The following is a 20,188-nucleotide window of genomic DNA, read 5'->3' as shown; positions in this document are numbered from 1 at the left end:
TAAAAACCAAGACCTATGTCCAACATATTAACATACTGTCCATGTACTGCCACCATACACATTCACACACAAACTAACATATTATACTAATTAAACACTATGTCCCATTCATAAAATCACGTCCAAGCCCAAAGCCCAAACCTGTTAATTTTCAACTACGTCTGCGCCGACACGCCGACATAAAAACTAGAATAATTTGTCCTAGTAGGCCTGAAATACAATCACACACAAAAATACCACATCTTGTACTCCTTCAACGGTAACGGGGATAAATCCCCCCGCAATACTACGTCCACGCCCCATTTATTAAAACCTGTCAATTTTCAACTACGTCTGCGCCGACTGCGCCTTGTTAAATACCGACACCTATATATAGGGCCTATAGGCCTACTCCCGACTTGAGTAGTACACCAGCAAACATTATTACCATGATTACACGCAAACAAACACATTTCCTTTGTTCCAACGATGCGTCTTCGCTGCATTTATCAAACCGCAAAAAAACTGTGTCCAAGTCAAACACCAACTCTGTCGGTTTTCAACTACGTCTGCGCCTACTGCGCCCACAAAAAAACCAAGACCTATACTTAGTCTCCAGAATACCACACTCACAACATTATCATACACAACTCATTACAACACAATACACCATGCAGCGTAGATGCATTGTTTAAGTTGCAGTTGAAACAAAGGAAGTCTGTTTGTTTGTTTGTAATTTATAGTGTATTTTTTTGTTAGATGTACTACTCGGGAGTGTATGTGCCCGGTATAGGTGTCGGTTTTTAACAAGGCGCAGTCGCGCAAAACACCTAATTCCCATGCAATACATGTTTGTTCTTTTTCGACTACGTTGGTGCGCCGACTGGTGTTTTGTGCGTACTAAACCGACACGCACAAAACACCGGGCACATAAACATGTCACCCGACTGAGTCTGTACATCTAACAAAAAATACACTATAAATTACAAACAAAACAAACAGACTTCCTTTTTGTTTCAACTGTAACTTAAACAATGCATCTACGCTCCATTGATTAACCCGCCAATATAAACTGCGTCCACGTCAAACGCCAACTCTGTCGGTTTTTCGACTACGTCTGCGCCAACTGCGCCCACAAAAAAACCAAGACCTATACTTAGTCTCCAGAATAACACACTCAGAACATTACCATACACAAATCATTAAAACAGAATACCCCACTCAAGCACAAAACACCCTATTCCAATACATACAAACATGTTAGAACTTTATACAACTATACCCCCGAGAGGGGTATTCTGTAGTTACTCCAAAAATTTATGTGCTGTATCGGACAAAAATATATTCTAAAAAGTTGCACCTTTTTTTTTGTAAGAGTGTATAATTAGCCTAAGATTTTGAATGCCAAACTTGTGTCAATAGTCTTTGAATTTTGTGACTGAAATTGTAACATTGCATGTTTTGGAACATTTTCCTTTGTAAAAATATTAAACGGACTTAAAGGAGTATTTCGTGATCCTAGCATCCTCTTTTTATGACATTTTTCAGTACATATCCACGAAAAAAAGCATATTCCCAAAATTTCAGTTGATTCCGAATTTGCGTTTTCAAGTTATGCATGATTATGTGTATTACACTGCCCCATAGACAATACGTTGTAATTTCGTTCTGGTGGACCAGAACGAAATTCAAATTTCACGATATCTTTGCTAAACGAATGAATCTGCAAGAAATATTTTGTACATAAACATTATGTAGCCAGAGTATTCCAGTGATATAAAAATCTCAACTTTTTTTGAGAAAAGTGGGGGGATGAGGCTGTGGATCACGAAATGCCCTTTTAAGTTAGGCCTACAGGGTGTATCAAAATCATTGTCCATTAATGTTGATTTATTTATTGAAAAGCTTGCCTCTTCCAAATACAATATTGGATACTCTTGAAATGTTGCAGAATGTATAGTTTATGACTTGTTTTGTAAATTATATGGATCTTAGTGTTGATTTTTGATGCGTATAGGCTCATCCATGATTATGAAAACTGATCGGTACCAATCATTTTTTGATACAACTTGTATACCTATACTATCATCACTATTAAAAGGAAAGCAAAACATGATATTTCCCAGTGAGTTGTAATCAATCAATCAATCAATCAATCAATCAATCAATCAATCAATCAAAATAAATAAATAAATAAATAAATACATTAATTAATTAATTAATTAATTAATTAATTAATTAATTAATTGATTGATTGATTGATTGATTGATTGATTGATTGATTATTAATTAATTAATTGATTGATTGATTGATTGATTGATTGATTGATTGATTGATTGATTGATTGATTAATTAATTAATTAATTAATTAATTAATTAATTGCCTGTTTTTTTGTTTTGTTTTTGGTTTTTTGTTCCTTTTTCTTGAATCCATGGATTGCTATCAAAAATTGATTTGGTGTTAGTTATGAATCATAATTATTTGTTTGTCTGCACACGATAAATATTTGTCGTGAACATTTATGCAGTTTTTTTCACAATATATTTGTTACATTCACACACAAAGTTACAGGTCTGCAATACCTACAAACAATACCTGCAAACTTACCAAACTTACAAGCATTTCACTGGGCCCTCAACGCTGAATGAATAAAATGAATGTCAGCCTCATGCAATTAAAATGTAAATATAGGTCAGACATGCGCATTACTTCACCGCACCTAAAACTCTTCTACACATTATTTCTGTCACTCAACTTCCCCACACAACTCAGTGCAAAATATCTCTGCTACGACTATAATTCACCGACAGTAACAACATAGGAATTCAGTGTGTAGGAGGAGTGTTCCGGGTTCTTGAAACTTTAACTTTTAGTTCCTTTTTCCGTCAACCTCTTTCGTTATACTAAAGTGTGCCAGAGAACATGCAGAGTGCTCTTTAAAACATGGCTATTCCAGTAACAAAAGTCGTGGTTGACGTTATTTTGGCTGTGCTTGGTGAGTGAAAAAGAAGGGGGTACTACACCCTTCAATAAATTTGTGACTATTTTTGCACTTTTCTCAAAAACTAATAACACACTGGTAACAAAATTTATATATATTATAGGGGCAAGGAATCCAATTACTACACTGGAATTTCAGTGACCTAAGACAAGCGGTTTGTTATTTATGATAAGAAATGAGGTACCGCTAGGATGTACCTCATTTCCTATCATATATACTGAACCGCTTGTCTTGAGTCACTGAAATTTCAGTGTAGTAATTAGATTACTTGCCCCAATAATATACGTAACTTTTGTTACCAGTGTGTTTTTAGTTTTGAGAAAAATACAAAATAGTCACAAATTTACCACAGGGTGTAGTACCCCTTTTAAGCTTAATAAAACACATTGACACATGACATGGACATCAGGACACATACATACATATGGACATGATTGATTAGACCGAATAATCAGTCCCCAAAAATAAAATTTACTTGCTGACATTAATCTGTATTTGGGACTGAATGGGTTACAACGGTAAAGGTAAAGCTTATGGCAACAGTTATGTCATTTTTGAGTTGCACTTGTCATGCTTGTACTCACCACTTGGATGACACTCCAAATTGTTGCCTTTGACTGAATACTATTTTCAACAACTCCTCCTATACCTTTGTACAGGAGCCAACCGTTGTTAATCTGTGATGAATCCACACTTTTACCTTTGTGCGTGTGCAAGCTTACAAGTTGAATTCAGTATTTTTCAGGTAGCGGCTAAACTTTGCCGTTTTATTCTGTAGTTTTATTGCTGATATTAACAGAGAAATCATCGAAGTTTTTGTAAGACTTTTGTGACAATGATTAACTGACATTTCCTCGTAAAATAATTGTGAATTATACGATCTTTAGCTTCTTTTCGTTGTTGAAAGGATTCAATCATGTTTCACCGTTGTTCATCACCGTTTAACAACTAGCGTCCGACGTCCGGTGCGTCTGCGTGGTTTTACTTGCGAGGGCAGCTAAAGCTGCCCTCGTGAAATAATCATGCAGACGATGTTAAACGGTGATGAACAACGGTGAAACATGATTGAATCCCTACATGTAAATAGTAGGTATGCCAGGCAAACCTTAATTAACACATTTGCTAGTCAGCCAAATTCGCCTAGAACACAATGTAAATATGTTACATCTAATAAATTAAAAGAACAGGTAGGTCAAGGAAACCTACATATAATATGTTGTCTATACTTCACTTGACCCATACATGATTTTTTATGGTGATGAGACACTCGCACATGGAATTTTAGAGGGATTTGATAGCAGTTCCACTTGGTCGGGCTGACGTCACAAAGGGGAAATAGCCTTGTAAAACCAATGTGCGCATGTGCAGTTCCCCTTTCTCGAGCTGGTTGCTATCTTGCGCTTGTGCAAAAGGGACGAAGGGACAATGTTCCCGGATGTCTGACTTAGTGAATAGAAAAGCTGCTATCATCATGAGACCAAGATCTAGAAACACCACCGACATGCTGTTTTGTTAGCTGAATCTTTTTGATGAAAGTCAATCTTTGACAAGATGTAACTTTGCAATGGAAAGTGCTATGAAAAAAAGGTTTTCAGTTTTGGCTTTCTTTACTCAAGTGCTTTAATTTGATATTAAAATGATGCAGTTTGATGACAAATTTGAATTCACCTGGCGTACCTATTATATTAACACAGAAAGTTTGGGTGTACAATCGATGTCAAAAACCATTCTGCATTCCAACAAAAAAGCCATTTTCAAGCTATGTTTTTAGCACAGTTTCTCTACGCAACACACTCGTATTTATATGCTAATGCCGATTGGGATAGTCTCCTCACACCAGCTAGTTTGGTTCCGCTCCCGGCACCGACACCAAGTTGTCTGCGAAGGAGATTAGGTTACTACTTCCGTTGTCCATGCAAACAAGATTCGTGATGACCAGGAACTTTCAAAGGTGAAGGTGCAAGAAATTGGGTTTTTTTTGCACATTTCCAGTGCCCCCGTACTAGGGGTGTGATTTTCGGTAATTTTGTGCCCGGTACCCGCCGCATTTTTCGGGCGGGTAACCGAATACCAAATTGTAAAATTTTTTTTTTTTTTTTTACAAGTTTTTTTCTTCCGGTTTTGTTAGTGTCCCCGGACCTAGACCAAAATGCTAGGATCATTCATGGTTGATCTAAAAAAAAAAAATTGCATGTTGTTTTGTATTTTTAATATGAAAATTGATATTTTGTATTCATGTCATACTCTATAGTATTAATGATATCAAAATGCAGTAGGCCTATGACATGATCACAAATTTTCATATTAAAAACAGAAAACAACATGCAATTTTTTTTTAGGTCAACCATGAATGATCCTAGCATTTAGGTCTACAATGTAGGTCCAGGTACACTACAAAACCAAAACAAAAATACTACACTAGTAGTAGCCGTTGGGAACCATGTTCAGGAGGATTCATCCCTGTGCACGTTAAAGTGTCGGAGCTATTCGAAAACAAAAAGTAAGGGGTCCTGGACGCACAAGGATGCGACCCCTGCAGACATACTGTTCGGTGAAGGGAGGAGAACAACACAGCAGCAGCCGGGACGTCTCTAAACTACCAACTTGGCGACTGATCGCTCATTTAGTAGTTAGCGTGTCACATATGATGTGTGTAAGTGTGTTGCACACAGACTTTGACAGTTTGAAAAATGTTTACAAGTTTGCAAAGTAACCACATTTCTTTGATTACGGTGTATTGTATTAATTCTGTCCAGTAACATTTTGTATGATATCTTTCACAATAGTTGTTCTTCCATTTGCCGTCTTGGAATTGACAGCCAATCCAAATACTGCTTACCAAAGAGGATTTTATTGCAATGATGAGAGCATACGGTATCCGTATAAAGAAGACACCGTTAGTGATGCAGTACTAATTGTAGTTGGAGTCTTTCCTAATGTTATAGCTGTAAGTATCGGTGTGTACATCCATACATGTACAGTTGAAATCCACACCCCCTATGGAAGACACATGACCTTAATCTCCCACACAGGGGTTGTAGATTTCAAATGGGGCCACCATTCAGGAAACCCCATTTGAAATTCACACTCCCATTGGGGGAAGATTAAAGTCATGTATTCCATAGTTGGTGTACATGCATTTCAACTGGAATAGACCAAATGTTTTTGGACTGGTTGGTAATTCGCCATAGAAGTAGTGTGCACAATGTTGTAGCAAGATTAATTCGCTGTCGAAGTGACGTAAATAAAACTATCATACTAGCAATGGATGAATACAATTTTAGACTATATCGCCCTGCACTACAAGCAGGTTGCACTCATCACTTGTGTATATCTGCAAGCATAGATTGAATACAATACCGCTCTTTTCAAAGATACTTATCTTACAGGTGCGAGTGATCAGAATGATATGGCTCAATGCATAGGTAGCGTGTGAACGTTGTACTGCATGGCGATATAGTCAAAAATTGTATTCATCCATTGCTATGGTTGTCAATCCGATTATTACGTCACTTCGACAGCGAATTACCATTCTGTCCATTCATGCGATGTGTATACACATACCTCATGTTTTTTTTTAATTCTCCACCAAACACTCATCACCTCTGTATGTGCAATCACTAATCCAATATGGGTGAGCATGAAATTTCTATAGAAATACGATGCAGATCTTTTAGCCCTGATGTTTTCAATCATTTCAATACATTCCAATACATGTGTGAATAGTTTATTGAACACATCACTAAATTCACTACATCACTTCTACAGCAAATAGCTACAGGGGTGTGTGAAATGTAGAGATGTGTGTTTATAAACACACTGGAAAACAAGTGAAGAGAGCATCATTATGTGTGCATCCATATCAATAGGATGCACTTGTTGGCTACTTGTACAGTATCTCTTTTTACATAATACATATTGGAATAAATACCAGACTGCCCTACCAGACTCATCTCAAGTGGAGGTCACTTCAAAACATCCTCATACATGGTTTAGGAATACAGAGAACATTCCTTGACAATGTGACTTACAAAATACAGAACTAATTTTTTTGGATTAAAAAATATTATCCTGTTTTGCCAAATGAAACATAGCTAAATCCTATTTTATTTTATTTTTGGTCAATTTTTGGAAATAAGGGCCAAAAACATGCATTTTTTCAGGCATTTTTGGACCTTTTTCTTATTCTGTGACAATTAAGCCCAAATACTTGAACAAAGACTAATTTCAAGTTACGCATTCCAATCTTTTTCATAACCAATTAGCAAAAATAACATATTTTTAAAAGTATGAGCTAACTCTTACCCTATACTCAAGATTTTGAATGCTTAGACTTGTGCCAAGTCTTACAATTTTGTGACTACAAAGTAGAAAACATGCAACATTGCATGTTTTTGGACCATTTCCCCTCAAATTGCAAAAAATATTATAATTTTACTTTTATTGCCACTTAGGACTACATTGTAACTAAAGTATTAGGATTTCGCTATGTTTCATTTGGCAAAACAGGATCATATTTTTTCAAAAAATTAGTGCTGTATTTTTCTGGAATGGGGAGTAGGGATGATTTGAAGGTCATTGTATAGGTAAACACTATGTTATTTTGGTTCACTTTTTGCGACAGCCATCAGGGTTATACTTTTTAAAGCTTTGAGAATGGCTCATGTAATGAAACTGAAAACTGAATTGTGATTTTGATCGACACCAGACTCATTTAGCTTTATTGTATCACATTTGTGTGGCATGCACACGTTATGATATGTGTGTTGGATTGCCCATCTAAAGCAAGGAAGTGTGCACGAAAATATGCATACAAACCCAGGAAAAAAAGCTAGGAACGAGCAAGGATTACAAAGCAAGGATTTCTACATCAGTAGATAGGCAGTCATCACCCGGTATGGGTTGTATGAAAAACACAATTATAATCTTTCCTCGCTTTATTATATGGAAGTAATGTGGATGTCGCGGTATGAATGTGTAGAGCTTTTTTGTGTGTGTGAAGTGTGTAGAGCGCAGTGGCGGCGCCAGGAATTTTTTTCAAGGGGCCATGGGGGAAAAGTGAATTTCAGGGGGATTGGCAAATTTTGCACCAAATTGCCGCAAAAAGTGGAAATTTGTGTGATTTTGGGGATTTTGCCTAAAAAGTGGGGGGGGGCAAGAAAAATATTTGGGGCCCCCTTGCCCCCCCTAGCGCCGCCACTGGTAGAGCACCCTCACTTTCAACACGCTTGCATGTAATGGTGTGTGTTCTATCATATCCTGACGGTTTGTGTTATATTGCTTTACCCTATAGATGTTCATCAGTGAATGGCTTCTCTACAAATATTGTCAAGGCAATGACAATAATTACGAACCTATCTACCGGCGCAAAGATATCGGCAGTAAATCAGTCCACCCGTATGCCATCGCCCTCTACTGCACTCTGGGACCATTTGCGTTTGGTATCGCGACTATTGGGCTGCTTACAGATGGTGCTAAGTTTCTGATTGGACGACTACGGCCACATTTCTTATCAGTATGTGATCCTGACTTCAGCACAATTAACTGCACAGATGCATTTGGTGACCCGGTGTATGTGCAGGACTTTGTGTGTCGAGGGACAGATGAATCCAAACTCACAGACGCAAGGTGAGTCATGAGTACAGGTGCATGGGTGTTTTGAGTCATATAGATAACTCGTTTGAGTCACAAATTCATTTGGTGACCCAGTGTATGTGCAGGACTTTGTGTGTCGAGGGACAGATGAATCCAAACTTACAGACGCAAGGTGAGTCATGCATAAAGGTGCATGGGTATCGAGTCATAGGAAACTCGTTTGAGTCATAATTTCATTTGGTGACTCAGTGTATGTGCAGGACTTTGTGTGTCGAGGTACATATGAATCCAAACTTACAGACGCAAGGTAAGTCATGCGTACAGGTGCGTGGGTGTTTTGAGTCATATAGGTAACTCGTATGAGTCACAGATTCATTTGGTGACCCAGTGTATATGCAGGACTTTGTGTGTCGAGGGACAGATTAATCCAAACTCACAGACGATGCGTAAAGGTGCATGGGTATTTTGAGTCATGTAGGTAACTCGTTTGAGTCACAGTTCATTTGGTGACCCAGTGTATGTGCAGGACTTTGTGTGTCGAGGGACAGATGAATCCAAACTTACAGATGCAGGGTGAGTCATGTGTTAAGGTGCATGGGTGTTTTGAGTCATATAGGTCACTCGTTTGAGTCACATAAGCCTTTGCTGGTAGACCTGCAATGTCGTCATTTGACGTCACGCCGATGTGCACATTGTTTAGCGAACATCATTACTGCACATTATAAAACCGGGAAGTGCGCCGTAACAATGTGCGCATTGGTGTGACAACATCACAGGTCTAACTGCAAAGGCTTATGGGATTCACCGAAAAGGTCAAATGGCTATTCCAGTTGAAATCCATACATACATCCCTTGTGATAGACACGACCTTAATCTCTCTCACGTCACAGGGGTTGTAAATTTCAAATGGAGCCACCCATTCAGGTAACCCACTTGAAATTCACACTCCCTGTGTGGGACATTAAGGCAATGTCTTCCATAGGGGTTGTATGGATTTCAACTTGAATAAGTTATTGAATGCTATTTATATCATATTCAGTTACATAGTAGCATTTTTTCTCTTCTCTTTAGATTATCCTTTCCATCGGGCATGCATCATATAGTTTCTTCTGTATGGTCTACTTAGCAGTAAGTAATTTGAAGAACACTTGCAGGGACTACCTTTTGAGGAGAGCGAGAGTAATCGCTCTCTACTGCACTCCTTAAATCTGATAGGAGAGTGATTTTTAGCTCTCTGTAGTTGACCATTCTCTCTTTACATTGCATTGTGAATGCTCTAAACAACTCTCCTTGAAGGCTCAAGAAGAGCTATATAATGCTCTCCTGCAAATTCCAAAAGACAGTCCTTGCAGTTGTATCGTCTCCCGATTCTAGAAAAATACAGCACTGTTTTTTTTAATTCAAAAATATTATTCCATTTTGCCAAATGAATCATAGCGAGATCTTTTTATGGATTAAAATTCTTTGATTAGTTCTGCCAATAAAAGTCCAATTTTAATACATACGAGGGGGTATCAAAAGTTTTAGAAATCGTCCAGAAGTGAAAGAGCTATATCAATGAAATTTTGTCAGTGCAATCACTGGTCCTTATGTACACTATGGTGCAAAAATGGTCTCATTAGTATGTTTACTTTTTTTACAGGCGACGCTAGATGCTAATAACCTGCTGCCCCAGTTACTGCGCATAATCTGCAAGATTGAGAAAATTGAGGCAAGTAGCGTTATTAAGATCCTGCATTTGAAGGGTTGCAGTGCCTAGAAAATCGATGATGAAATGAAAGTTATCTTTGGTGGTGATTGTGATATTGTCACTGTTGCTTTTTGGAAAATGAATTTTTATTTCATCACAGATTTTTTGGGCACTGTAACCCTTAAAATGGAACTTAATCATGCTACATGCCTCAGTTTTCTCCATTTTTGCATCATAGTGTACATAAGGACCAGTGATTGCACTGACAAAATTTCATTGATATAGCTCTTTCACTTCTGGGCGATTTCTAAAACTTTTGATACCCCTACGTATGTATATGCGATTTAAGGGGAAATGGCTTTAAAACACAATGTTGCATGTTTTCTTATAATTGCAGTCACAAAATTCAATAGCTTGGGACAAGTCTAAGAATCACAATATACAATGAGTTTGCTTATAACTTTGATTTATATTATTTTTATTTTCATAATTGGTTATAAAAAGATATTCGAAAATGTGTTTTCCAGAAATTAGAATGCATAACAATTAGTTGATTGTTACAGCATACGAAAAACAGCCCCAAAACACATGCCCTTATTTCCAATAATTGACCAAATATTAAAATTTGACTTTCATCGTCAGTTAGATGAAGGAGCAGGATTTAGCTATGTTTCATTTGGTAAATCCAAAAACAAAAAATTTATAAGAGTGCTGTATTTTTCTGGAATTAGGAGTAGTGATGGACTCAATTTTGCCCCATGCATACATTTCACTAAAAAAAGTGCTATAAAATTTGTATTATTATTCCGCAAGTTTTTTAAAAAAATCAAAATTATTTGAAATCAGAAGGACATTCCTTGTATTCAGAATGCAATTTGGTGTGTCTGACATGCTCTCATGTCCCACAAAAATACTGTGCAAACATTGCTATCCGATTTCTCAAGCACATTCTCACAAATAGGAGTAATCTAATATTCCGTAGCAAATTAGTTAGTCCTGAAATATTTTGCTGGATCTGAACGTGTGTGAACCTGTTTTTAAAGTTCAACAATATGAAAAACCTTGGATTACTTCCTGTGTGAGCTCAATACCATACTGGACCTGTGTAAAGTGGCTTGGCATTTTTTTTATATGTTTGTTTTCCCTAAAAGGGATGTAGTCACTATGGACCACAATAGCCTCATCCCAATGACATAGTTCAAAAACATCAATTAAACAATCATAGTGCAAAATTTGACCTCATGTTGCATAGTATGAGTTTTTGTACCCAAATTTTCAAAGGTCATTCAATGAATGTACAAATGTATTGGGGTTAAAGAACGTTGGCCTGATAGATGAGCATGTTGTAGATCCTGGTGAGTTGTGAGGTAACAGCATATCAGGTAATACTTTTATAATATTAGCATGGTCAGGTGGTGGAGGGATCAGGGTATCAAGAATTTTCCCGCATTGGCCATAACTGCCTTATAAAGGGAAATTTTAAATTTTAGGTCATTATTAAATAAGCTCCCAGAAGTGGTTTCAGCTTTTAATTAAAATGAAATTTGAACAAAGATTTTTATCAATTAATATGCACAAACCTTGAATCAAGTGAAAACAGGCTGTGGGCTAAAACAAGGTTTGGAGTAGGAAGGAGGTACCCCTGCCTGTGCCCCTTCCAACCTACCCTCCCCCAGAAGGGGTTATAACACGTTTTAAGCATGTATTGTAATCGCACCCTTTCAACCTCTGAACAATGTTTGTTTTTTTATATTTCACAGTTTTACTTACAATTTCGAATGATATGGTCATTTTCTCTGTTGCTACGACCATTCCTTCAACTAGTTGCATTGACATGGGCCTTTATGTGTGCACTCTCTCGAGTTAGCGACTACAAGCATCATCCCTGGGATGTAGTAGCTGGGTCTGTGTTGGGAACACTAGTAGCTCTATGTGGGGTAGGTATCAGAAGCTAACCATTGCAGCTTTGGCCTTAAAAGGCAACTCTTGTAACTATACTGGTTGCACTACAAGATTTATATTGGGTCGCCTGCACAGGTACACTGTCGCCAAGTGGTACTGTGCAGTACTATGTGTGTACTGTGCACACCGTCATCATCCCTATATCTTCGTGTTAAAAATTGCCGTGATAGTACGATGAATCCTCACGTTTTTCAACAACTACGCATAATGATTTTGTTCGAGATAGGCCGTGCGACTCAGGCTAAGCATACAATTTGAGATTTTGAGAGCCTGCCACACTGTTTCTATTCTATGTTTTACGATTTTCGCATGATCAATATATAACCGCCACAACGTGGAGCTGCTACGCGTAGCTTACTTTTCGCTTCGCGGAGCTAAATTGACCAATCATGTTAGATCTTTTCATTACGCGGAGCCAGTGGATGCATCCTCGTCAGAGAGAAAACTCTTGCCAAAATTAATGTTTACTATGGGGATTTTAAATGAATCGATTGTAAATGAACCACAACCAGTTGTACAGGATCAATACCATTGTTTGATTAGTGTATAGTCAATGTTACCTTGCATGCATGTGTCATGTGTGTGGCGTGTTTGTTTGTTTGTTTGTTTGTCTACTGTGTCAGGCCAGGATCACTGACACCCACGGTACTGATACTCTCATACTATCACGGTGATCATATTGTTGAATGTTGTTGACTTTAAAATAATCATGATGCAGTCATGTCTACAGTAGAACTCACCACGACCTTTGAAGGACTTAAACCCTATTAAAAGCTATTAAACCAAGATAACACTCAATGAAAACAGCTCAACTATGTTACATCAGATCTTCTCTGGTTAAATACACACTGCACTTGTGTCTGTTTTACCTGTGCAATGAGCAATGAGCTGGTATTATAGTTTCAGTTGGGTGAACGATTATAAAGCTTAACGCAAGGTAACAATACTGTGGGCTTTTGTTTTACGAAATGAGACAATAGTCTGCTTATTGTTAACCAGCGTTCTTGAAAATGAGAAGCTTAATGACTTACCACGGTTTAGAAATAATTTCTTCATATTTTTTGGTGTTATCTGTCGTTTACATATCCTTCCTAAAACACTAAAGTACCAATATTTCCGAACACCTAAATTAGCTAAAAATTTAGGACATGTTACAAAACTATATTTTCTAGAATTTCAGAGAATACTTTAAATATTGGCCGGTTATTTTTTACACAGTGACGTCAACTAGGCAATGGCCTATACTTCTAACATACACTATTTGTAGAGGTCACGCGTCATTGGTGAGCGCACTGAGTATTGTGTATAGGAAAACGGACAGTAACTACAGTATGTATGGCCTACTACTAGTATATAAAGTAAATCCGAACTGGTTTGCAGTTTGCTGAAGGTCGAATTCGCCGGGACACCGCGTTAGTTATACAAATTAGCTCCCGGCGATACACTGCAGATCGCAGAACTGTGTGCATAGTTTACCACCACTCTGCCTAGCTATATAGTTATGTACAATACTGTATGAGTTTCTTATGAGTGCATGTCCATCTTAATAATAAGTCAGTTCGTACTTTTCATAAACTACTTTTTGAATCATAACTTTACGTGACGGAGGATATCTTGCAACTACGTGGCGCTTTCGTCTGGCAAATTCTTAATGAATAAATTCGCTTCACGTAATGAGTAAGTCGTACTTAATTAGTCAGTTTTACCTCCGAGTAATGAAAAACTCTAACATGATCATGATTGGTCAATTTGGCTCCACGGAGCAAAAAGTCAGCTACTGCGTAGCAGCTCCACGTTAATGGCGGTTGCGACCTACCATATCAGTATCCCATATGATATTTCTATTGCAAGAAAATTTTATTTGTTGTCAGGTGGAAATTAAATACACTAATTAGTGAGGACCGGTATTTTGCTGTGGATATGTTTAATTGCAATTTGCGGGTAAAAATTTGAAATCCTGAGTAAAAATTGTGATCATTTTCAACTCTTTGAGAAAAAATTTATATAAAAGAATGCATGTAAAATCCAGCTGCAATACAATGTACATTATTGACACACTATCACTCTCTTTATCTACGGCAATAATAGAATATCGATTTCAATCGAATTGAACACATTGCTCAGTTTTGAGTTTGTAGTTGACTACTAAGCGACCTAAGCGATCGATTGCTAGCCAATCAGATAGAACTCCTTTTCTTGCGTTCGTGAAATACCAGTGCCCGTCGCTCACCAACGGAGTATTAAATTTATATTTATCGTATAGGAAGTCGACGGTGTGCTGTGTACCAGTGTAGTACCAGTGCAATACCACTGCTGGTGGGTCCTGTGCAGTAGCAGCATTGGTACTGTGTAGGACTGTAGGTACTCTGTGCAGGTACGTTGGCTATGGTGTGCCTGTGCGGGCGTCGTCCCTAATAGGAATCTTGTAGTGTAGTTTTCACCTTGGCGAGTCATTGACGTCAGTGTGTATTACATTGGGCACAGTTTCAAATTGTGAGCGTTCACCCAAAACGCTGACATTATATACATGCAGTATGCACATAATTTGCCGCATAATTGAGCATGCTAAACTACTGCCTCAATGCGTATTGTATTGTTGTAAAGGGTATGTGGCTCGTCAAGCTCCTACCGAGCTTTCTTCACAACCCTACTAAAGCATTTTCCACCCTGATGTTCGCTCAAAGCGCTGGCGTACACACGCACATGCTTAAAGACACCGTATAGATGCGCACACGAAACAGTTGCCTCAACGCTTTGACGTCTCTGCCACTTCAGGGTGGAAAATGCTTTAGCGCCATATATTGTATTTTTGCTCTCTTTTGTACATTGTTCTTATTTTTGCTGAAGTTGACTCGTATAACCTTTGCAGGTGTAGATATTTGAAGGTTTCTTTGTACAAATCCAAAAATTTGGGTTGATGTTACGTACCTCAATGACAGTTTCGTGCTAAGACTTAGCACTTTCTCAAATTGACTGACCAATTCCTGCACATCGTTAGCTGCTTCCGGATGGAGCTGGCATAGATGGCGCTGTTAGGACTTGGTCGTAAATATGAAGACACTCCACCCAAGACACTCAACAGAGACGAGGGGAACTACTTTCTTCCGCATATTTACGACCAAGTCCTAACAGCGCCATCTACGTCAGCTCCATCCGGAAGCAGCTAACGATGTGCAGGAATTGGTCAGTCAATTTGAGAAAGTGCTAAGTCTTAGCACCTAAACTGTCATTGAGGTATGTAACATCAACCCAAATTTTTGGATTTGTACAAAGAAACCTTCAAATATCTATTTTACCGACAATCCTGATGAACTTATTTGCGGACCTTTGCAGGTGTCCTTTGTCAGTGATCTGATAAGAAATAAGCTAATCAGAGTTGCTACCCCCGAGACCAGTCAACGGCAAAGATCGCCTTCCCGTAGCAAATATGGGGCCGTCGCTACTGCCAACCAGAATTCAAGCACTCATAATGTCACCATGGAGCCAGAAAATGTTTAGATGGTTCAAGAAAAGGTTATTAACATATTGCTTTGAATAATCATCCCAGCACATTTTCATTTGATGTTTTAGTCCCACTAATTAGTTGGTAGTTGTACTTTATATCACTCTGCACCTTGGGCTGTTCGGGTTGAAATCCATACACCCTCTATGGAAGACTTGACCTTAATCTTACACACAGGAGGTGTAGATTTTATGGAACCACCCATTCAGGTAATCCCATTTGAAATTAACATTCCCTATGTGGAAGATTAAGGTTGTGTCTTCCATAGTAGGGGTGTATGTATTTCAACTGGAAGGATTTATTGATCTTAAATGGAGTCTTTACACTAGTCTAACTTGGTGAATATCATACACCATGGACACACCGAAATCAGCAGTACAGTACCCACCTTTTCCACTAAAATCCCCTGCCCCTGGTGTGTTCACACGTCACAGCAGTTTAATACAATGATGTATATTCATACGTAGCGGTAAGTGTGAATAGAAAGCAAAAATTGAGACTACTCAGATTTGGTACACTCACCGGCGCGCTTTCACCAGCTCAACCGGCGTGGATGTTATTGCATGCTCTGAAGATTTGATCATCATCACTATAGTCCATATCTACCTCGAGTCACCGGCACTAGCTTTGAAGTTTAGCGTGCTGTGTTCTGTGTTAGCTTAGCGTTACTTGGTGCGTGTACATACTCTTACACAACCAACATGCCGCATATGTACACGCAAGAAACCATGCCAAGCCAATGCAGCACACGATGAACTTCAAACTTAGTGCCGGTGACTTGAGGTAGGTATACAGATTATAGCAAGAATATCTGCTGAAGACGCCGGTTGAGTCGGAGAAAGCAGTCCTGTGAGTGTACCAAATTTGATTAGCGTTACGGTAGAAGTCTAATTTTGCTTCCTAGTCACAGTAGTTGTTTGTTTGGTACCATGGGAAGAAACTAATAATTGAAAATGTTGCACAGTGTAAAATGTTTTTCAATTATAACTTCCATTTAACAGATATGATATATTTGTGTCCATTCCTGCACTGTTTACATGGCAAGTGAGACAAGATACGGCAGAAAAATATGTTTTCATACTTATCCTTTGTTCTTTGTTCCTCAGTCCATTTAGAGCACTTCCCTTTGTTTTGTAATTGTTTATACTTAGTACTGTAGAATTCCATGAATGCGACGAGCCAAACTAGCTTAGTTCTTAGCTTAGTCGGAGCGCGTAGCACTTGTGCTGCGTCACAGGAGCGGTAAACGCTGCACCCCTATGATACTGGCGTCGTGTAAAATGGATGGATAGCCCCCAGCTATGGCCGCAAGTGAGGTGTAGGAATGTGGCTCGTCGGATTCGTCTATATATGCCTCTAAAGGAGGTGTTTTTTTATGAAAGATGAAAGGCAGAGACACCCTCCACAAAAACGTTACAATAGATTGGTCTTTTAATCAAACACATTTGTACAGCTGCGAGAGAGCACGCCTGTATCATATAGTTGTAATATGTAATATAGTTGCTCAAACTCCAAATAATGTTTTTGTGGAGGGTGTCTGCATTTGGTCTCTTTCATCAAGAAACAAACGAACAAAAAACACTCATTTAGAGGCATATATGCTTGTAGACGGAATTGTACGGTATATGTTAGGTTAGGTGTTGACCATATAACTGAATATGTGACACAATCTGGTCCATGGAGGCAAAAGGCGGCATATTTGAAATTGAGATAAAGGCAAAAATAAAAATAAAATACGTAAGAAAATGATGTCCACAAAACTTCATAACTTTAGAACCAAGTATGCTGGACCTTTGGTGTTTCAATTATGACAGCCTGTCTTTGTATAAGGTAATAATTATAGTAACTCAATTTTCAAAAATGCCTCCTTTAACCTCCATGGACCAGGCCTCTGGTCTCTTTCATCAAAAAACAAAAAACACTCATTTAGAGGCATACTTGTAGATTGACTTTGTAGACAGTATTCAGGAATGGCCCAATAGAATTGCCAATCTTGAGGATGGGCTTATACCAGAATGGTTAATGTTATGTGATGTGATGTGATCAAGCTAAATATGTTGCTTGCTACTATAATGATTTTAAGATATTACCAATATTATAGTGTTCAACTTCCTGTGTAATTTATTGTTCTGAGCAACACTAAAATGACTATATCTCTGGAACAGTAAGTCCAATACACACCTTTAGACTTTCTCTACCGGATGTCGATTTGTACCGAAATACCTTCCCACAATACCATTATGCGTATTGCATAACAAAGGAGATGGATTAACCTCTCAACTGTATCTATTGTTATGCAATATGCCTATTACCGTGTGGGAAGGAATTGAAGGTACAAATCAACATCAGATAGAGAAGCCCTAAAGGTGCGATGGAGTTTTCATTGAAATAAAGCTCTGAAAATGGTTCATACAATGAAAACTGAATTTTGATTCTACTGGACAAACAAATAATTTCTGCTGCAAAAGTACTCATTTTGCTTGGTCCATGTTGTGGACTTCATCTGATAATTCTAATATGAATCAAAAACTAAGGTTTGCTTTGTTTCATTTTATTTTACCTTATTTCCAGGTGATATTTGCTAGCGACTTATTTACGAAAAGACTACGCAGAATGGCGACTATTTCTAAGACAGATACTACTCCAGATTATGGCACTAATGGTAACCAGATAAACGAATCAAATCCAGAGATGATACGAGGAATGAGTTATGCTAGCAGTACAACACCACTGGAGCCTGGTGATAAGCAGGTTTAATGTGTGGGGGTGCGTGGGAACGAGGCCACACACATGACAATGCAATGGGGGACCGTCCTCAGTTCAAAAAGGCCTGCAAACATCCGCAATTGTATGTATAATGCATTTGCGAAATACTGTCTCTATCATATGCGAGATATAACATCGGCAGTTGTTAGGTAAAATTTCATTTTTATACACATACACACACAAATATTGGAGGAAAACGTCCTTGGTATGTCAAATTCAGACGTCCACGTTTGCATGGTCGTAAATTGCATCCATGTTCGGAGGCTATTACATGTGGGTGTGTGTAGGTCTTGTGTGTATGCTTCGGAGGAAATATGTTTAGGCTGCTGTCTTATTACCAGTGTTAGACTATCAGAATGTGAAACATCTAAAACTTGGCAAAGTCACATCAGCATTTTGAGTGAAAGTAAACAAAAGAAAAAGCCACCACACCTCACAGAGGTATTGTGGTTGATGCACTTGCCTCCCACTACTGCGGCCCTGTTCTGACTCCCTGCAGTTCAGTGAGTGAGCACGCATGCCCTCCAGGTACTCCTCCTGCATACTAAAACCGGATCTCTAATAACCATGTCCTTGTCACATCTTTTTTTTTAAAGAAAGGAAGATGTTGGTCACATTTTGATCATGATACATGACTGTATTTGCCAAAGTAATAACTATACAAAATTGTGTACATCCATATCCAAACGATGCACTTGTACGCCTGCTACATGTGTCTCATTTCACATAATAGCTAGGAAGAAATACCAGACTCATCTCAAGTGGAGGTCACTTTAATCATCCCCAAGTCACATAGTTCAGGAATGCTTTCTGTGTATTCATAAACCATGTGACTTGGGGATGATTTGAAGTGACCTCCACTTGAGATCAGTCTGGCATTTATTCCTAGCTATTATGTAAAATAAAAGAGACACATGTAGCAGCTGACAAGTGCATCGCTTTGATATGGATGTACCTAACGCTCTGCAGGGTCTATTGTTCTATTGTTTCCGATTAGGCGCTGACATATTGGAAAATGTTGCCAATCAATATTCATGAGAGTGTACATTCAACGTCCAGTTTGCGAAATTGGGTGAGTTGTGTTTGGTAGGTGTGAAATACATCTGACTGGGCGTTTTAATTACGTAACGAATAAAAGCATTGACATCATCGAATGGCTGCCCAGTGCTGTTATGTGTTTAGTTATTATATAGGCCTAATAATTATTATTAAATGTATTCATCATTCCTTTCTTTTCCCTTCTCTGTACATATTCTTTCCTAGACCTACACTTTATCACTCCCTCGCTCTCATTGTCCCTCTCACCTCCCTCTCTCATTCCCATCATTTTCCTTATATTTCTATTTATCTACTTGTCTTTATTATATTTTTTTAATTCTCCCTTCCTCCAGCCCTCTCTCATTCTCCATATCCCCTCCTCCCCTCTTCCTCCCTCCTCCCCTCCCAAGACTTCTCACAGATGGGAATCTGCCCCTCCCCAACCCCCTCCCCTCTTTGGGTACGCCACTATTTCTATACCAATCTCCTTCTTAAAATAAGATTAAATGGACATTTCTTTAAAACAACCTTCATAGGCCTATACTTATACTTACATGTATACGTATAGCGATTACCATTATAGTGTAATACAGATAATGGACTGGACATGGCAGCCTTCATACATTCTAATGTGTTATCGATCACCAAGAGCA

At 38.3% G+C, this 20,188-nt stretch overlaps 1 protein-coding gene across 1 annotated transcript; it reads left to right on the top strand.

Annotated features, from left to right (window-relative positions):
- Nucleotides 1-2,825: 2,825 nt before the first annotated feature.
- Nucleotides 2,826-19,445, top strand: LOC140146283 (phospholipid phosphatase 3-like). The gene is given in 7 exon segments (XM_072168075.1): nt 2,826-2,976; nt 5,769-5,929; nt 8,276-8,610; nt 9,649-9,659; nt 9,662-9,705; nt 12,028-12,204; nt 18,303-19,445. Coding segments are annotated over 7 exon segments (966 nt in total). The 5' UTR covers nt 2,826-2,924; the 3' UTR covers nt 18,489-19,445.
- Nucleotides 19,446-20,188: the final 743 nt, after the last annotated feature.

Source organism: Amphiura filiformis, chromosome 2, assembly GCF_039555335.1.
Source record: "Amphiura filiformis chromosome 2, Afil_fr2py, whole genome shotgun sequence".
Lineage (NCBI taxonomy): Eukaryota > Metazoa > Echinodermata > Ophiuroidea > Amphilepidida > Amphiuridae > Amphiura > Amphiura filiformis.
This window is presented reverse-complemented; position numbering and strand designations above follow the sequence as displayed.